Source organism: Sorex araneus, chromosome 3 (assembly GCF_027595985.1).
Source record: "Sorex araneus isolate mSorAra2 chromosome 3, mSorAra2.pri, whole genome shotgun sequence".
NCBI classification, from domain to species: Eukaryota; Metazoa; Chordata; class Mammalia; order Eulipotyphla; family Soricidae; genus Sorex; species Sorex araneus.
Window position 1 is genome coordinate 166,941,772 of NC_073304.1, and position 15,698 is coordinate 166,957,469.

At 57.0% G+C, this 15,698-nt stretch overlaps 1 protein-coding gene across 3 annotated transcripts; it reads right to left on the reverse strand.

Moving 5' to 3' along the window:
• Positions 1 to 756: 756 nt before the first annotated feature.
• TMPRSS5 (transmembrane serine protease 5) lies at positions 757 to 14,951 on the reverse strand. 3 transcript variants are annotated; one of them, XR_008629142.1, is made up of 13 exons: positions 14,853 to 14,951; positions 11,020 to 11,143; positions 10,827 to 10,925; positions 10,345 to 10,467; positions 8,950 to 9,091; positions 8,591 to 8,701; positions 6,824 to 6,867; positions 6,068 to 6,230; positions 4,737 to 4,915; positions 3,085 to 3,179; positions 2,545 to 2,687; positions 2,164 to 2,316; positions 757 to 1,451 (listed from the first exon to the last, which is right to left on the reverse strand). XR_008629142.1 is itself a non-coding variant. In XM_055130461.1 (13 exons), the coding sequence occupies exons 1-13, from the start codon at positions 14,868 to 14,870 to the stop codon at positions 1,443 to 1,445; spliced, it is 1,407 nt and encodes a 468-aa protein (XP_054986436.1). In that variant the 5' UTR covers positions 14,871 to 14,951; the 3' UTR covers positions 757 to 1,442. The 3 variants fall into 3 exon arrangements, 2 of the variants coding, with proteins under 2 accessions (XP_054986436.1, XP_054986435.1); XM_055130461.1 differs by having other exon boundaries at positions 3,085 to 3,183; XM_055130460.1 differs by having other exon boundaries at positions 3,085 to 3,243.
• Positions 14,952 to 15,698: the final 747 nt, after the last annotated feature.

A 15,698-nucleotide genomic window follows, 5' to 3' on the forward strand; every position in this document is an offset into this window, starting at 1 on the left:
AAAACACAAAAAGATTGGTATTCCCTGTCCCCCTCCCTCCTTGCCCAGGGGACCCTGAAATCACCTAAGTGAGTTAGTCAGTGATCAAAGGGAGGAGGCTAGAGGTCTGGTTTCTAAGAACACGGGCTGGGGCATCTGCCGTCTGCCAAGGCCACCTGGTTGCTTCTCCAATTTACTGGCAGACACCCAGCACCTCTTCCCCAGGTAATAACCTGACAGTAAAGTAAATCGAGGCCCTTATTTTTTCAGTGCTCCACCAGCCCGGGCCTGCCAGCTGAGGGCCCTCCAGGAACGAATATGCATTATACTAGCCCTCCCTGAAAAACGTGGGTTGACTCACCACAAAGTCGTGTTATTGCTAACAACTAATTGCATTTCCTTTAGAAAGCACCATAAAAAAAAAATCATTGTCTTTTTTTAAGAAACAAGCTGCCAACTCCATTTTCATTGCTGGAGAGAAGAGTATAGGGAAGCTGCTTAACCAAGACAACACGCAGTGGGCATAAAAAACTCAGAAATTTCCCCAACCCAGGAGAAAGTCCTGCTCTGAAACAGGAGCTAAGGAGGAGAGATGGACCCGGTAGGGAGCGAGACCTTCCCGCCTGGGAGGCAGAGGGCCGGCCCAGCGGGGGTGGGGCCCTGGGTTTGGTCCCCTGCATTTCTGCAGAGCTTTCACGTGGTGTGACGGGTGGAGCGGTTGGAACTCTCTCCTTGAGTGTGAGGTGGAGAGAGGAGGAGAGGGCAGGGGAGAACATGGACAAGACCATACATGCCTTTACTTTAATAACAGACCGCCGTGGTTCAGTGCGCAGAGCTGTGCTTCTCAAACCAACAGTGCATCTGATTGGCTTCGGTGTGGCCTGCCTGTGGGGCCAGCCAGACTCAGAAGACACCAAACAGCGAGGCGGGCGGGCCCTGATTCCATCTCCAGCTTGACCTGAGCTGCCCCGTCCTTGACCCCATTGGCCCAGGGGTCTCTGTGAGGGCAGCTTCAGAAGAGGCCTGGCCAGGGGGACCCACCCTGAGCATCTCCCCAGGATGTTCGAGGCCGGGGCTGGAGCGATAGATAGCACAGCAGGTAGGGTGTTTGCCTTGCACGTGGCTGACCCAGGTTCAATTCCCAGCATCCCATAGGGTCCCCCGGAGCACTGCCAGGAGTAATTCCTGAGTGCATGAGCCAGGAGTAACCCCTGTGCAACGCTGACCCAAAAAGCAAAAATAAAATAAAATAAAACAAAATAAAATAAAATAAAATAAAATAGTTTGAGGCCATGGGTGCAGGTGCAGAGGGGCCTTGAACTGGAGCTTCCCGCCCGCTGCCGGCTCTTTCCTCTCTGGTGACAATTGGGACCCTGGAGGGGGGCTGGAGGGATGACTTGTCTCCCGGGCAGCGCTGGGGGGGTCTGTGTCCTCTGTGTTGGGGGCTGCTGCTGCTCCTCCATCTAGGGGACCTGCCAGAGAGCCGGGGAACAGGAGGGGGCTGAAGGGGAGAGAGCGCGATGCAGGGGGCGCCATGGCCTCAACCAATGTGCTTTGCTCCACGGTCCCCCTGCCTCGGCCCCTTCGCCCACCACACAGCACCGAGAATACTTGGTCTCTAGGTATTGGTGAGGGCCGAGAAGGCGCGTGCAGGCTCCCTGGGAAACGCTTCTCAGCGTCCCTCGCCCCTGTGCCCAGCTCTCTTCATCTTCCCCGCATTACTTGGTAAACGAGCCTGGTGGTGTAGATCCCCCGCTCTGGGGCGCAGGTCTCTCACCTGACCCCCCCCTCGCCCCCACTTCAGCTGCAGCCCTGCAGTTTGCACAGGCCAAGTCCAAATCCACCCTGAGCACAGCACAGGACGTCGGGGTCCTGCAGGCAGCCTCAGAAACCACAGACCCAGACCTGAGGCTATCCCACGCCCTGCCCTGCTCTGCGCTAAGCCAGTTCCTGAGTCCTCCCTAGAGCACAGGAGGGTGCCAGGAAGGGCCATACAGGGGAACTGAGGGTTCTCTGGGCCACAGGCTCAGGCCTGCTCTTCCCCTGGGAGCAGGACAGGCACAGAAACCAGAGTTGGTGTTCCCACATCCCACCCCACCACCACCACCTCCCACGGGGGACACAGCCATGGGCTCCGGCCAGCCCCCAGCTCAGCCGGGTCCCCAGGACTGCCCTCACACTCACGCGGGCCGTGTGGTGGATCCAGTCCAGGAACTCAGCCACCTTGGCGTAGATGCCTGGGCGATTGGGTTCTGCGCAGCCACGCCCCCAGCTGACCACCCCTACCAGGCGCCACGTGCCCCCATCCGGGCACACCAGAGGGCCCCCGCTGTCCCCCTGAGGGACCCAGGAGACACGGGCAGTTAGTCCTTCCAGGGGAGGTGCTTCCTCCAGCCTCCTGCCCCATCCCACCCGCCTCAGGGCTCTGGACCCCTCTCCCTGCGGCTCCACGAGCCCCTCCTGCTTCAGAAGCAGCAGGCATGAGGGCCCAAGCCCCCCAACCCCCACCCCGTGGCCCCGTGGCCCCGCCCCTGCCCTCCACCCGGTCCCAGCGGGGCTGCCCACCTGGCACGCGTCGGCCCTGCCATCCAGGTACCCGGCGCAGAGCATGCGCGCCGTGAGGGCGCCGCCGTACACGCAGGAGCTGTTGCAGAGCCGCGTGCTGAGCAGGGGAACCGGCGCGTCCTGCAGCGTGTCCGAGCTGTGAGCTGCAGAAGACACGTGCCGGACGCGTGGGGCCAGGGCAGCAGCGGGGAGGCGGGGAGACGTCCCCAAGGGAGGAAGAAGCCAGGGTGGGCGCCGGGGTCCTGAGCAAGGAGGCAGGGCGCTGGCGGGCTTGGGAGCCAAGGCAAAAGGGAGATGCAGATCCCTCCCCCAGCGCCCCCCAATACCAAGACCCAAGCACTCTTGGGAGGGGAGTTTAGGGAAACCAGGAACGGTTCTTGTGAAGAGATGCAGGCAGGGGACACTGGGGTCACTAAGTCTGGTCAAAGGGGGTGCCAGAGGGAGGGGGCTGGCCCTGCCACGTGGCCTCGGAAGTGGAGGCGCCCTCCCAACTCCTCTCCCCAATCCCCCTCCCCATTTGCACCCTCACTGCTGACTCACTGTGGGTGGGGTCGGTGTGGCCCCAGCCAGAAACCCAGCACTGGGAGCCCGCGGGAAAGTGTTGATCTTCGGCCGGCAGGCACACGGCCCCCACGCTGTCTGCGGAGAGGCACGGGGGTCCTTGGCGCCGACTCGGCATTGACGTCCCTCCCCGCAAGCCTGGGGGAGGCAGGGATAGCAGAGCCTTCCCGCTCTCAAACCATACTGGTTCCTGCCCACCACCACAAGCGCCCTGGACAGCTGCGCAGGCTGCACAAGGCAGGCGTGGGCGGGGAAGAGGAGGGTGCGTTCATGGGGAGGATGGTGTGCCCTAATTCACCTGGGGATTAGAGTAAAGCTCCTACAGGGTGCTGGTCCCCAGCTTCTCGTCTGAGATTCTCCCCAAGGCATTTGGTCCCTCCTGGGCACGGCTTCCGAAAGAGCAAGGCCTGACCCCAGGTGGGGCACGAAGGTGATTTTGTGTTTGCTTTGGGGCCTCACCCAGCGATGCTCAGGGCTTACTCCTGGCTCTGTGGAAGCACATGCATGGGCTCAGCCCTACTCGGAACTTGAACACGGCACACTGTCACCCTTTATCTGTATGGTTATTAGCTACCTCCTGGAACATGGACTCTCCAGGTGGGTAATAACTTGTTTCCTCCTTAAACACGTGTTTAAGTCCACTTGGAAATATGACCTGCTGACTGTCAACAGGTTAGAGAGCACCGAGCACTGGTGTGTGTGTGTGTGTGTGTGTGTGTGTGTGTCTATGTGCAGGTGCATGTACATTGGCACGGATTTGCCGGAAGCTTCTAGGGCCAGTTCTGTGCTGGGAGACCTGGGCGTTAGGGTGAAGAAGTATTTGCCATGGGCTCTTGTATTGCCTCAGTGTCCTCACATGCCTGCCTCATCTACCCTCAGGAGTGTGAGGAGAGCCAGAGAGATGGCACAACGAGCAGGGCACTTGCTTCACATGTGGCCGACCCAGGTTCGATTCCCGGCACCCCATATAGCCCCCATGAGCCCCACCGGGACTGATCCCTGAGCACAGAACCAGGAGTAAGCCCTGAGCACCATCGGATGTGGCCCCAAAATAAATGAACAAAACGTTAAGGAGTGTGGGGACGCTGGGCTGTTTGGAAAGACTATTTGGAAACAGGTGGGAGGGGGAAGGCTTATTAATTGTAACGTGACAAAGTGGTCAGGATCTGGGGTCCTTGGGACAGAGGTGGGGCAGCCTGTTAGTAGATGGAATCAGAGAGAACCTTGAGACAATCCCACCCATGGCCCCCCTGTGGAAAGGACTAGAGTTTTGGTCCCAAGCAGAGCTGTTTGTTGCAGCCTCAGGTGCAAGAAACCCCCAAACTCGAGGCTAGAGTGATAGCACAGCAGGTAGTGTATTTGCCTTGCACACGGCCGACGCAGGTTCAATTCCCAGTATCCCATGTGGTCCCCGGAGCACCGCCAGGAGTGATTCCTGAGTGCAGAGCCAGGAGTAACCCCTGTGCATTGCCGGGTGTGACCCAAAAAGAAAAAAAAAACATCCAAATTATTAAGCCACTGATAGAGCAGGCAGTGTGGGGCCTCTCGGTGCCTAGAGGCCCTTGGGCCCCAGCTCGTCTCTTGGCCCTGCAGTGCCCACCTGCCCGCCCACCCTCCCCACCTCCCCTCACCTGAAAAGTTGAGTGGTGTCTGGAGACGCAGGAGGGCAATGTCATAGTCGTGGTTCCGAGCACTGTAGAGCGGGTGGGGCATGATCTTCTCCACCACAGCCCCCTGGTGTGGCTGGATGGCGCTGAGGCTGACCAGCCCCACGTACACCCGCCAGCTGGACAGGCGGGAAAATCTGAAACTGCACACAGCAGCGGGCTGAGCCCAGGGCAGAGGTGGGCGGGAGAGGGTGATCTACGCAAGGCAGGGAGGCAGGAGGAAGCCAGCCGGGCCACCTGCAGGAATCCCTGTCCCAAGGCTGTCCAGCCCCTGGCGAGCCCCAGCAGGTGGTAAGACATGGCCAGGGCCTATCGTGGGCTCTGAGTAGATGCCCACAGATGGCAGGAGAAAGGGAGGCACTGGTCCATCTGCTGCTGCTCCTCCTCCTCCTCTCTCCTGCATCACCTCCTCCAAGTCTGACCACAAACATCAGAGGGGCTTTTGAGAAAAAACTCTCAACGGTCAGAAAATCCTTCATTTATTATGTGCAAAGGTGGGGAGGGATGCATCTCTCCAGACTCAGTTTCCTCCGGGTGAACTAGTATCATACTGTCTGCCCTGCCCATCACCAGGAGAAGAGGCCCAAAGAACACACTCATGGATTAGGCCTTCCTGCTACGGACCAGTATTTATTAAGCATCTACTATATTCCAGGACTGTCCTAGATCAGGGGGACATGGCAGTGGGAAGTTCATTAGGGGAACAGCAGTTCAGTGGGCAAAAGGCTGACCCAGCTCCTAGAGCATGTCTGGTCTGAGGAGGAGGAAAGACATTCAGCAAATAATTACATGGAAAGTGACTTCATGAGTGCTAAATGTTAAGTCACATAAAGTGTCATGGATATGAAAACCTTTATAAAAATGAACCGCTCTAGGGCCAGAGTGATAGGACAGCAGGGAGGGCACTTGTCTTGTCTGCGGTTACACTAGTTTGATCCCTGACATTCCATACGATCCCCTAAGCCCTGCCAGGAGTAATTCCTGTATGCAGAGCCAGGAGTAAGCCCTGAGCATCACCAGGTGTGGCCTCCACATAGAATAAACTAAAATAAATTAACCATGCTAAAGCAATGTCTGTCATTGCTATTCACACAGCACATTCTTGGCACCCAGCAGAGAACTTCACCCGCACCACCGGGCACACCTGGTGCTGCCCCAGGGAGGCAGGTGGTTGTCCAGGGACATTTCTCATGGGCCATTCCCAGAACCAGCAGGAAAGGTGAGCGCGGTCCCCGCCTCCCCGCCTCCCCGCCTCCCCGCCTCCCCGCCTCCCTCACCGGCAGCCCGGGACTTGCCTGTGGATGCAGTGTGCAGCGGTCACCACCCAGCGGGGGCCCAGCACCGAGCCCCCACATGTGTGGCGGGAGCCCAGGGCCACACTGGCCTGCCACGGCCAGCGCCCTGGAGCCACGGCCTGCCCGCCGACTATCCGAGAAGCCAGGGACCTTGCCCCACACGCTGTGGACAGAAGCATCGGTGAGAAGAAAGGAAAGAGAGGAGAGTGTCCACGGGGGACGGGCAAGCAGCATCATTAGCACTGGGGCCCTGAGTCTGATATAGGGCAGGGGGGAGGGTGGAGTGCCCAGGCAAAGCCCAGCTGTCCCGTAACAGGTGTTCGAATGCGGGTCCACACACTCCCGCCCATTTGGACCCTGACTGATCACCTCCAGAGAGTCTCCTGAAGCTGCCACCTGGGTAATAACCAACAATTCCACGTTGAGGCTTGTTAGCAGGGGGAGCAAGTGGCAGAGGCCAAGGTGGTGGCAGAGGAGTGGGTGTGTGTGTGTGTAGGGGGACGGTGGTCATCAGCCCGGAGCTGCAGGGACAGTCAGGGCCGAGAGCAGTTCAGCCAGGGCTCTTGTCTGTGCAGGAGGGGGAAAGCCCCAAAGCACAGGTGGGCGAGGACCCCTTCCCCCCACCCGCAACCCCAGCCCCACTGAGCCTTTCTCTGGGGGTCCTCCAGAGTCAGGGCTGGGTGGGGGGATGAGGGGCGGTGGGGGTGGGAGGGGTCCTTTCCACTGCTATCTTTCTGGACCCAAGACACAACTCACCAGAGCACTGGACGGAGACAATTCTGCCAGAAGTGCAATTGTCGCTGCAAAACATAGATGCCAGCAAGGGCTGGGCAGGGCATAAGCCAGGGGCCACTCCAAGCCCAGACCCTCATTTGAGGGTTGGAGGAAGAGGCTTGGCATCTCTTGAGTACCCAGAGCCAGTTGCTTCCTGCTTCCTCTCCCAGGTCCCCCACGGGGACCCCCAGGACAGCCGTGCCTTCTCAGCCCCATAACCAAGAGCAGCTGCAGGTGGGGGTTGGGCCTGACCAAAGCTGCACAATGAGCACCTGCCAGCAGTGACACTCAGCTCTTCCCGGAGGTCCTGACCTGGGGCTGGTGAGCCAATGAACCGCCTCTGTGTGCTCCTTCCAGAGTGTTCCATCCCAAACCCCAGGCCTGTGGTGCTCAGCCTCGCTGTCTGCCCGCCCCTTCCTTTCCCTCTACCCCTCAGTGCCTCTGGGCCAAATCCCTCTTCTCTCCTCACACGCCTCTTGCCCCCAGTGACCCAATGCCTGGTCCTCGTACCGTCTGGTTTCCCAAATCCACAGCCCTCCAGCATCTCCGGAAACTCAATTCCAGCGCTACTTCCTAACGCCCATCCGGGTGCATAACATAGGGAACCTTTCCGAGCGCTCCCTTCTTCTCCATCCATGCTTCTGTGGCCAGGGGCCACAGGGGCTAGGGGCCTTGGGGAACTGTCCAGATGGGGAAAGTGCGAGGGCAGGAAGGCCTGAGAGCATAGGCCATGAGCCCACCCAGTGGCCTGCAGGACACGGGGACCTGGAGGAAGCCCAAGAGTAGCACCACATCCTGAGTCTGTGAGTCTGTGCCTTGGCTGGCTGGGAGGATCCCCTGGGTCCCCTGGGTCTCCCTGGATCCCCTGAGTTCCACTTGTGGAGCATGCCAGGCCTGCACCATCACCCCTTGGGGCTGTTTCTCTGGTCCTGATCACATTTCAGTTCCAGGACCTTGGGCAAGGCGCTTCACCTCACTGCCCACGTCTGCTTCCCCGTCACCCTGGCTCATGGACAAAGGCCTGATCTCTCCTGGGGGGTTGTGGGGGTACCTCCCGGCTCCAAGCAACACTTGGCCAAAACAATGCAACCATCAGGAGAGAAGCCTGGCATCAAGGTTCGCCATGGGCTGGGGTGCTTGTTGGGTGTGTGGAGGCCTGAGCTCGATCCCGCCCCCCCCACCCCCCCGCCCCCACCGCGTACCCTGGTGAGCTCAAGCACAGCTGCGGAGGCCGTCCCAGACACAGACCAAAAGAAAAAGGTTTCTTAGGCTCTATTTTAGCTTTCTCTTTTAGGGGTGCTGGGGGAGGGCTTCCCAAGTGGAGCTCAGGGGATCCAAAGGACCCTCCCAGCCAGCCAGGGCACAGGCTCAGGATGTGGTGCTACTCGGGTCCTGAGATGCCGGGGCTATCCCAACAGTGCTCGGGGCCTTGGGCCTGCCCCCCAGTGATGTACGATGTCAGGAATCACCCCAGGGTGATTAGCAGCGTGCCAGGCCTGCATTGTCAGCCCCCTGGGGCTATTTCTCTGGCCCTGATCATTTTTCAGTTCAAGGCCCTTCATCTCACTGGGCCTCAGTTTCCCAGTGTGAAACATGAGACTAAGAATGCCATTTCAGGAGCCCACCAATTCTGACTAGGAAACGTTCCTCTCTGTCCTGTCCCCCATCTGATGGCACTGCCTCAGGGACAGAGAGGGGTTGGCCCGCTCGGAGAGGAAGGGGCCCCGCTTCCGGAAGCAGAAACCCTACCTGGGCTGCCACAACTCCTCCGGGGGCCCCACTCCAGGAGAGAACCTAGCAAACACCTGGGAGCTGCCGAGCTTGACGTCAGACAGGTTCACTCCCTCATGGTGGGTGAGTCTTGGCAGTGGAGGGGGACAGAACAGGAGGAGGCCAGCTTTAGTGGGCAGCCAGGGACAGCGGGTCGTCAATGCCTGACAGGGCAGGAGCTGGGACCGAGATTCAACAGGGAGGAGAAAACCAGCAGGGCCCCGCCATACCCGGAGGCCACGAGGTGGTCTCAGTGAGCCCGGGAGCAGGTAAGGAGTGAGAGGCAGGGGTCTCGGCGACGGGGCAGCCCGGCCATCCCCCAGGTGCAACCCCGTTACCTGAGATGCCCGAGGAGCCTGCAGATCCGTAAACCCAGGCCGGAACTCCAGCCCTCATGACAGACCCGGAGCCAGTCTTGCTGGGGTGGCACCTGCACTTCTAGCAAGAAATCCTCCGGGTTTATTCTGAAAGACACTGAACCTGGGGCCAGGAAAAGTTGCTGCAGAGGGGCCTGGGGACTGAAGTGGCCTGCAGGGGGCGCTGCTCTCCCTGGTCCTCAGCAAGCCCGCCCCTTCTGGAGGAGCGTCTCAGCTGGGTGCTTAGACGTGCCCAGCCGCCTGTCCAGGCAGCCCCGTGGGCGCAGGCACCACCCCCAGGCTCCACAGTGAGACCTACAGGGACTCAGCAACCAGCCTGGTGGCACATCATCTGGGCGGAAAGGAATGAAATGTCACCTCCTGATTTCAAATCTTGTGACATCACCCAGCAGGTGATCGTTTCCTCAGTGCCTGCTCTTCCCTACGCCTGGGCTGTATCACCCTTCTGACTCTCTGCAGTAGATATTATTATTATTATTATTATTATTATTATTATTAGCATTACATTATTATTATTAGCATTATTATTATTGTTAGGGCTGGATTGATAGCACAGCAGGTAGGGTGTTTGCCTTGCACGCAGCCGACATGGGTTCGATTCCTCCGCCCCTCTCGGAGAGCCCGGCAAGCTACTGAGAGTATTCCGCTCGCATGGCAGAGCCTGGCGTATTCGATATGCCAAAAATAGTAACAACTGGGGCGGGGAAAAAATAAATAGTAACAAGAAGTCTTACCATGGAGACGTTACTGGTGCCCACTCAAGCAAATCGATGAGCAACAGGATGACAGTGACAGATTATTATTATTATTATTATTATTATTATTATTATTTTAGAGAGAAGGGAACAGAAGCTCAGAGAAGGAACGTGCCCAAGGCCACATGGCCAACTCCAAGCTTCTTCTAACTCACTTCGCGGGTTAGACCCCACTCTGGGATAACATCGAACCTTCTAATTCTCTTCTCTTACCTGCAAGGGAGATGGGGAAGGGGTTGGGGCAGAAATAATCTGGAGAGATGCTCCCTGGCCTGGGTGGAGACCCCTAATAGTCACACAGGACTCCCCACTCATGACATGATGCCTCCCTCACATACGTGGGCACCTTCCCATCTCTCCGGGCAGTCTGGGCTCCCGGAAATGCCCCAGCCAGAGACCCAGACAACCTCCAGGTGTGCTGAAAGGCCCAGGTTAGAAATAGCTTCACAAGGCTGGACCCCGTTGCTACCCTCACACCAGAGAAGGAATACAGAGCACTGGGGACATACTCAGGATCCCTCATTTTGGCTCGCACAAGAAACGGAACCCCTGAGCTTGGCTGGGGTGGTGTCTCGCAGCCTCTCACAGCAGAATGACCCACCTCTTCTGGGAATCCCAGGGAGCAGGGTGTTGTCACCGCTGGCCTCTGAGCAACTCAGGGTCCCCTCCTCATCCTGCAAGTTCCCTGGGGCAGGCTGAGAGGCAGTAGGCCACAGATATGTCACTTCCAGGGCAAAGATGGGAGAGAGTGAGAGAGAAGAGGATGTGGGCAGGAGAGACCAGCAGGCAGAGGGAGACCAGTACATCCGGTCAACACCCACCTCGGCCACGTCCCCACCCAGGACCCTCTGCGTATCTGCCTCTGTCTCTCTGACTTGCAAAGGCTTCAAGACCAAGTTTGCCGTGGGCCTCCCGGGAGAACTGACTCGGGAACCCACCACTTCTCGTCGTGCAGAAGCTAAAGCCCTTCCTCTCTGCTCCTCCCACGGTCCCTTGCTGTCTGCTCTCTGCCGATCCCACAGCCTGTGCCTGCCCCCCAGCCCCACCCACGTCCCCCGTGCCACTGAAGGGGCCCGCCTCTACCTAGGAGCCAAGAGCCAACACTCGCCCCAGCCAACAGTCCCAGCACTGCCAGCAGCACACAGCCACGCCGCCCGGAACACCAGCGCCCGGCCTGAGAGGCTGTGGGGAGGCAGAGGAGCGTCTGGATCTCACCGAGGCCGGCCCAGAGAGAGGATGTGGGGGCGTGGGCAGATGGCCCCTTCTCTGCCCTCACCCCAGTCTGGCCTGCTGACTTGCTGCTGGAGTGCGTGGCCTGTTTCCGCTCGGAAGATGGTGAGTCCTGGGCCCTTCTCTGCATACTGAGCCTCCGAGGGGGCCTGGCCAGCCAGCAGCAGACTCTGGGGGAAGAGCGTCAGTCACTCAGCAGCCCCGCACTGGGAAGAAAAATCACAGCCCGATGCAAGTCCCATAGGTACCTGTGTGTGTGTGCCTCTGTGTGTGTGTGTGTGTGTGTGTGTGTGTGTGTGTGTATGTGGGGGATGTAGGTGTGGGGGGGTGGTATATGTGTGGTGTGTATGGCATGTGTGTGTGCATGTGGGGTGTGTGTGTTTGTGATGTGGGGTGTGGTGTGGGGTGTGGTGTGGTGTGTGTGTGTGTGTGATGTGATATGTGATATAGTGTGTGTAATGTGATATGTGATGTAGTGTGTGTGATGTGATATGTGATGTACTGTGTGTGTGATGTGATATGTGATGTAGTGTGTGCGTGATGTGATATGTGATGTAGTGTGTGTGTGATGTGATATGTGATGTAGTGTGTATGTGGTGTGTGTGTTTGTGATGTGGTGTGTGTGATGTGTAGTGTGTGTATGTGTGATGTGTGGTATGTGTGTGTTGTGTGTTGTGGTGTAGTGTGTATGTGTGATGTGTGGTATGTGTGTGTGATGTGTGGTATGTTGTGGTGTATGATGTATGGTGTGGTGTGATGTGCGTGTAATGTGTGGTGTGTGTGTGTACGATGTGCGGTGCCGTGTGGGGTGTGTGTGTGATGTGGGGGTATGTGTGTGGTGTGTGGTGTTGTGTGTGTGTTGCCACAGACAAAACACAAAGTCTCACACATACAGGGCAGGTGACCTACATCCTCGAGAAGCCCTGTCCTGTCAGTCCCACACCATTATTCATCTTAGTGACTTCCCCTGTGTCCAGAGCTGTCTCTCCAGTCCCATTGACCTTACTCTCACAGCCAGGACAGGTCAGCACAGATGGAAATCCAGGCTGGGCCAACTCCAAAGCTCATGTCCATGACCTCAGTTGCCTCCCATGAGTTCAGGGGTCATCTCCTGAATCCCCCAGACCCCTTCCTCAACTCAAGATCTCACCATTCATGATTTCTTTCCATCTAGAGGAAAAAAATTCTCCTCCCCAATGCACTCATTAAATTGATTAAGTTTTAATTTTAGATAGAGGATACTTTAGGGAGTTCAAGAAAAATCCGTGGGGGGCTGGAGATGTAGTACAGAGGGCGAGGTGCTTGCCTTACATGCAGCAGACTGGGGTTCCCAGTACCACATATGGTTCCAAGCACATCCAAGGGTGACCTGAGCACAGAGCCAGGAGAAGTCTCTGGACACAGCTGGGTGTGTTCCCCCAATAAAAGATAAATTCCCCCCTCCAAAAACATAAATCCATATCGGCTCCCAACCCCACTTCCTCAAAGAATTTCTAGTTGAGTTCTGAAGACAAATCAGGTAAACAACAACCATGTTAAGGGACAGAAGAAACATTCAGGGCTAGACCAGAGATTTACTTACCTTGCATGTGGCCCACCCAGGTTACCCCAGCACCACACAGTCCCCTAAGTACTCCTCAGAGGGATTCCTTGAGCCCAGAGCCAGGAGTAAGCCCTGAGTACTTCCAGGTGTGGCCCTCAAACAAAAATCATTTAGGTAAACTACCATTGGCGTTCAGGAGAGCTTACATCTTATTGGGAGGATAAGAAAGGCTTCCTGGAAGAGGCAGCTTCTGAGATTGGGGATGTGAGTATTAAGTTTTCCAGCCAACAGAATTAAAGAGGGAAAATCATGGAGGATAAGAAAGAATAGAGCTGAGTAAGTCATATATTCACCTGGAGGGTCGTAAGCCATGAAGAAGAGTAATGGTGGGGGTAGGGGAGGGAGAGGACCTTGAACCAGCAGTTCAAAGCTTGGTCTGCAGCTTCCTGAGTGAATCTGCCAAGCAAGGCTCTCTCTCTGAGCCGTAGTCTCGCAGTTCTAAGATAACCCTGACTTCCATGAAATCGTCTCCCTGCTGGACATCCTTGTCTTTATTCACTCATTCTCCCTGCCAATCTTTCTAACATGCAAATATGAGCAAATTAACCAAATTTGTCCCCTGGTGAATCTCCATTGACCTCAGGTTAAACCCTGAGGCATAGCTGTGGAAGAGCTCGTAAAATGCTCTGGGATCTCGCCCTTTCTCACCTCTTCAGCCTTAGCTGCCTCTTTATTTCCGGCCTGGAAACCTCACTCTCCTCGCCCCTGCATAGCCTGCTCAACACGTCTCCAGGAAGCATTCCTCAACCCACCGACTCCTGTTGTAGACTTATATTGTTCTAAGTTTCCTCTCTTTCTCCTTCCTCTTTGACTAAGTAACCCAGGGCCTCGTTCTGGCCTTGTACAAAATGTACAATGGGGCTAGAAGGTAGTACAGTGGTTAGGGAGCATACCCAGAATGTTCTGACCTGGTTTGATACCTAGCACCCCTGAGCATCACTGAGTGCAGCCCTGGAGGCCCCCCAGCACCGCCAGGACAGCCCTGCTATGCCTAGCACCGTGGTACCCAAGCAGAACCACATCCCCAGGCCCTTGCACTGAACCACAAACCTGATTGGCTGAGACTCTTTGGTGGGGTCTCCTGAGCACCAATGGGGAGGCTTTGTTCCCCCCCACCACCACCACCACCAAAAAAAGAAGTATAACAGAAGGCAGGGAAGAGGAAATGAGAGATTGAAAGGAAGGAGGAAAAGAATGGAGGGAAGGAGGGGGGATGGAGAAAGGGAAGGAGGAAAGATCGACTTAACAAGATTATGTGATTAAAGGGAATTTCTAAATTATAAGGTAGAAGCAAGTATTAGGTTGAATAATGTTAATAAGAATTACCTATAATCTAGAGATCACCTTTACAGGAATTTATAGTTTAGTAGACAAATCCCCTTAAAATGAACATGATTCTCATGTTCCTCACAGATGCCTTCCCCTGCGACGTGGCACGGCCCTCCATGTTCATGAAATCCTGACACGAAGCTCTGAACAGCGCTGGCTGGAGGAAGGCCTCTGGGAGACTCATCAGCTCACTCACCTCTGGGGTCCCCTGAAAATGATCCCCCTGACCACCCAGGGCGGCTCATACGCATGGCAGCCCAAACATCCCAGGAATAACTAGCGTCACCACCTCTACCCGTCCACCAATCCCAGCCCAGACTGAAGGGCTGGCGTCCACCGACCCAGAGCGCCAGGCCTGTTTCTCCAGAAGATCCTGGCCCCGCCCCGACCACACACACTCCTTGTGCCTAGAGCTGAGGCTTGTAGGGCAGGAGCTGTGACACTGGCTGTTGTCAGGAAAGCAGCCATGAGGAAGCAGACGAGCGAGCAGCAGGAGAAGGGGTGACAGGGTTCTTCTCTAGCCCGGAGAGCTAAGGAAGTGGTTTCCCTCAGGCTGGAGGCCCTTGGGCAGGGAGGCAGGGCACAGTCTGGAGAGACTCCCAGGGCACGGCACGGCCTTCCTCGAGGGCTCCTGGCTTTCAGCCCAGCCTCTCCTCGAATAACGCCCTCCCTCAGAAACCCCTCTTTCCGTTCTGAGAGTAGCCTGGGAAAAACGGCCTTTATCTTCCTCCTCCTGAGGAGGAGTTGAACGCCATTGAGATTTGCTAAGTGTTGCCTCTGTGCAAAGGCCTGTGAGGGGTGAATAAAGGAGAGTCTCTGGAAGGTCACATCATGAAAGGTGAGTCACCCAAAGCGCCTCTAGGGCCTGCCAGGGCTGCAAAGGCGGCCCCAATCTAGCACCCCCAGGGCAGGATGAGGTGCTGGGGGAGACCCGAGTGTCACCTTACCATCTGGGTCAGTGGCATCAAGGTAAAGCTTCGGGGTCCGCCAGGCAGCGTTCTCTCCTGCGCTAGATCGGCTCTGGTAAAAAGCCCAGTCAGCCCAGTTCACACATGGCTCCGCCCTTCATCCCCCTTCCCCACACACACACGCGCCTGAGACACAATGAACTCTGCTCAGAAACCATGAATAGACCCCTTGTTGCTGGAGAGGGGGCCCAGGGCCGCGCCGGGCTGGACAGCTGCGAACTGGAAGCTCGGAAACAGAGAAAAAGGTTACATACAGGGAGGAGGGGAGGCCAGCAACTGTTGCTTAGCAACCAGGTCCCTTGTGCCCCAATGTGTGCCCCATGCCTGCTAGCTCGACTCCCTCTTCCTGCTGTCAGGGCGGAACCGGAGTCATTCGAGCATTTGCTGAAACGTTTCTGGTCCCCCTTGGATCACATCTCATCTCTGTGTGGGTTGGGTTTCCTCGCAGTCTGGGGCCGTCCGCATGTTGGAATCATTGCAGGCGATGATAAGAGATGGCTTTCTCCTCTCCTGGGGCTGTGCCTATCACCCCGATGCCAGGAAAACAGACTTCCCATCTCTGGACCCGCAGGAGCCTGCGGTACGATTGTGCTTCAAAGCACAAGAGAGGCCCCGTGGAGCCCAGGGTGGGTTTACACACCCAGGAGTCACATGTCTGTAGTCAAGGACGTAGAACAAGCCCTGGGGAGGAGAACACCCAGGGTTGGGGGGCAGGGGCAGTGGGGGGGCTCCATCTCCTCGTGCCCCTTTCACTGCTCCTTCATATGGGAACATTCAATGGTGAGCGTTCGAATCAGACCTTCATCCAGCCCCTGTGCTTCCGCT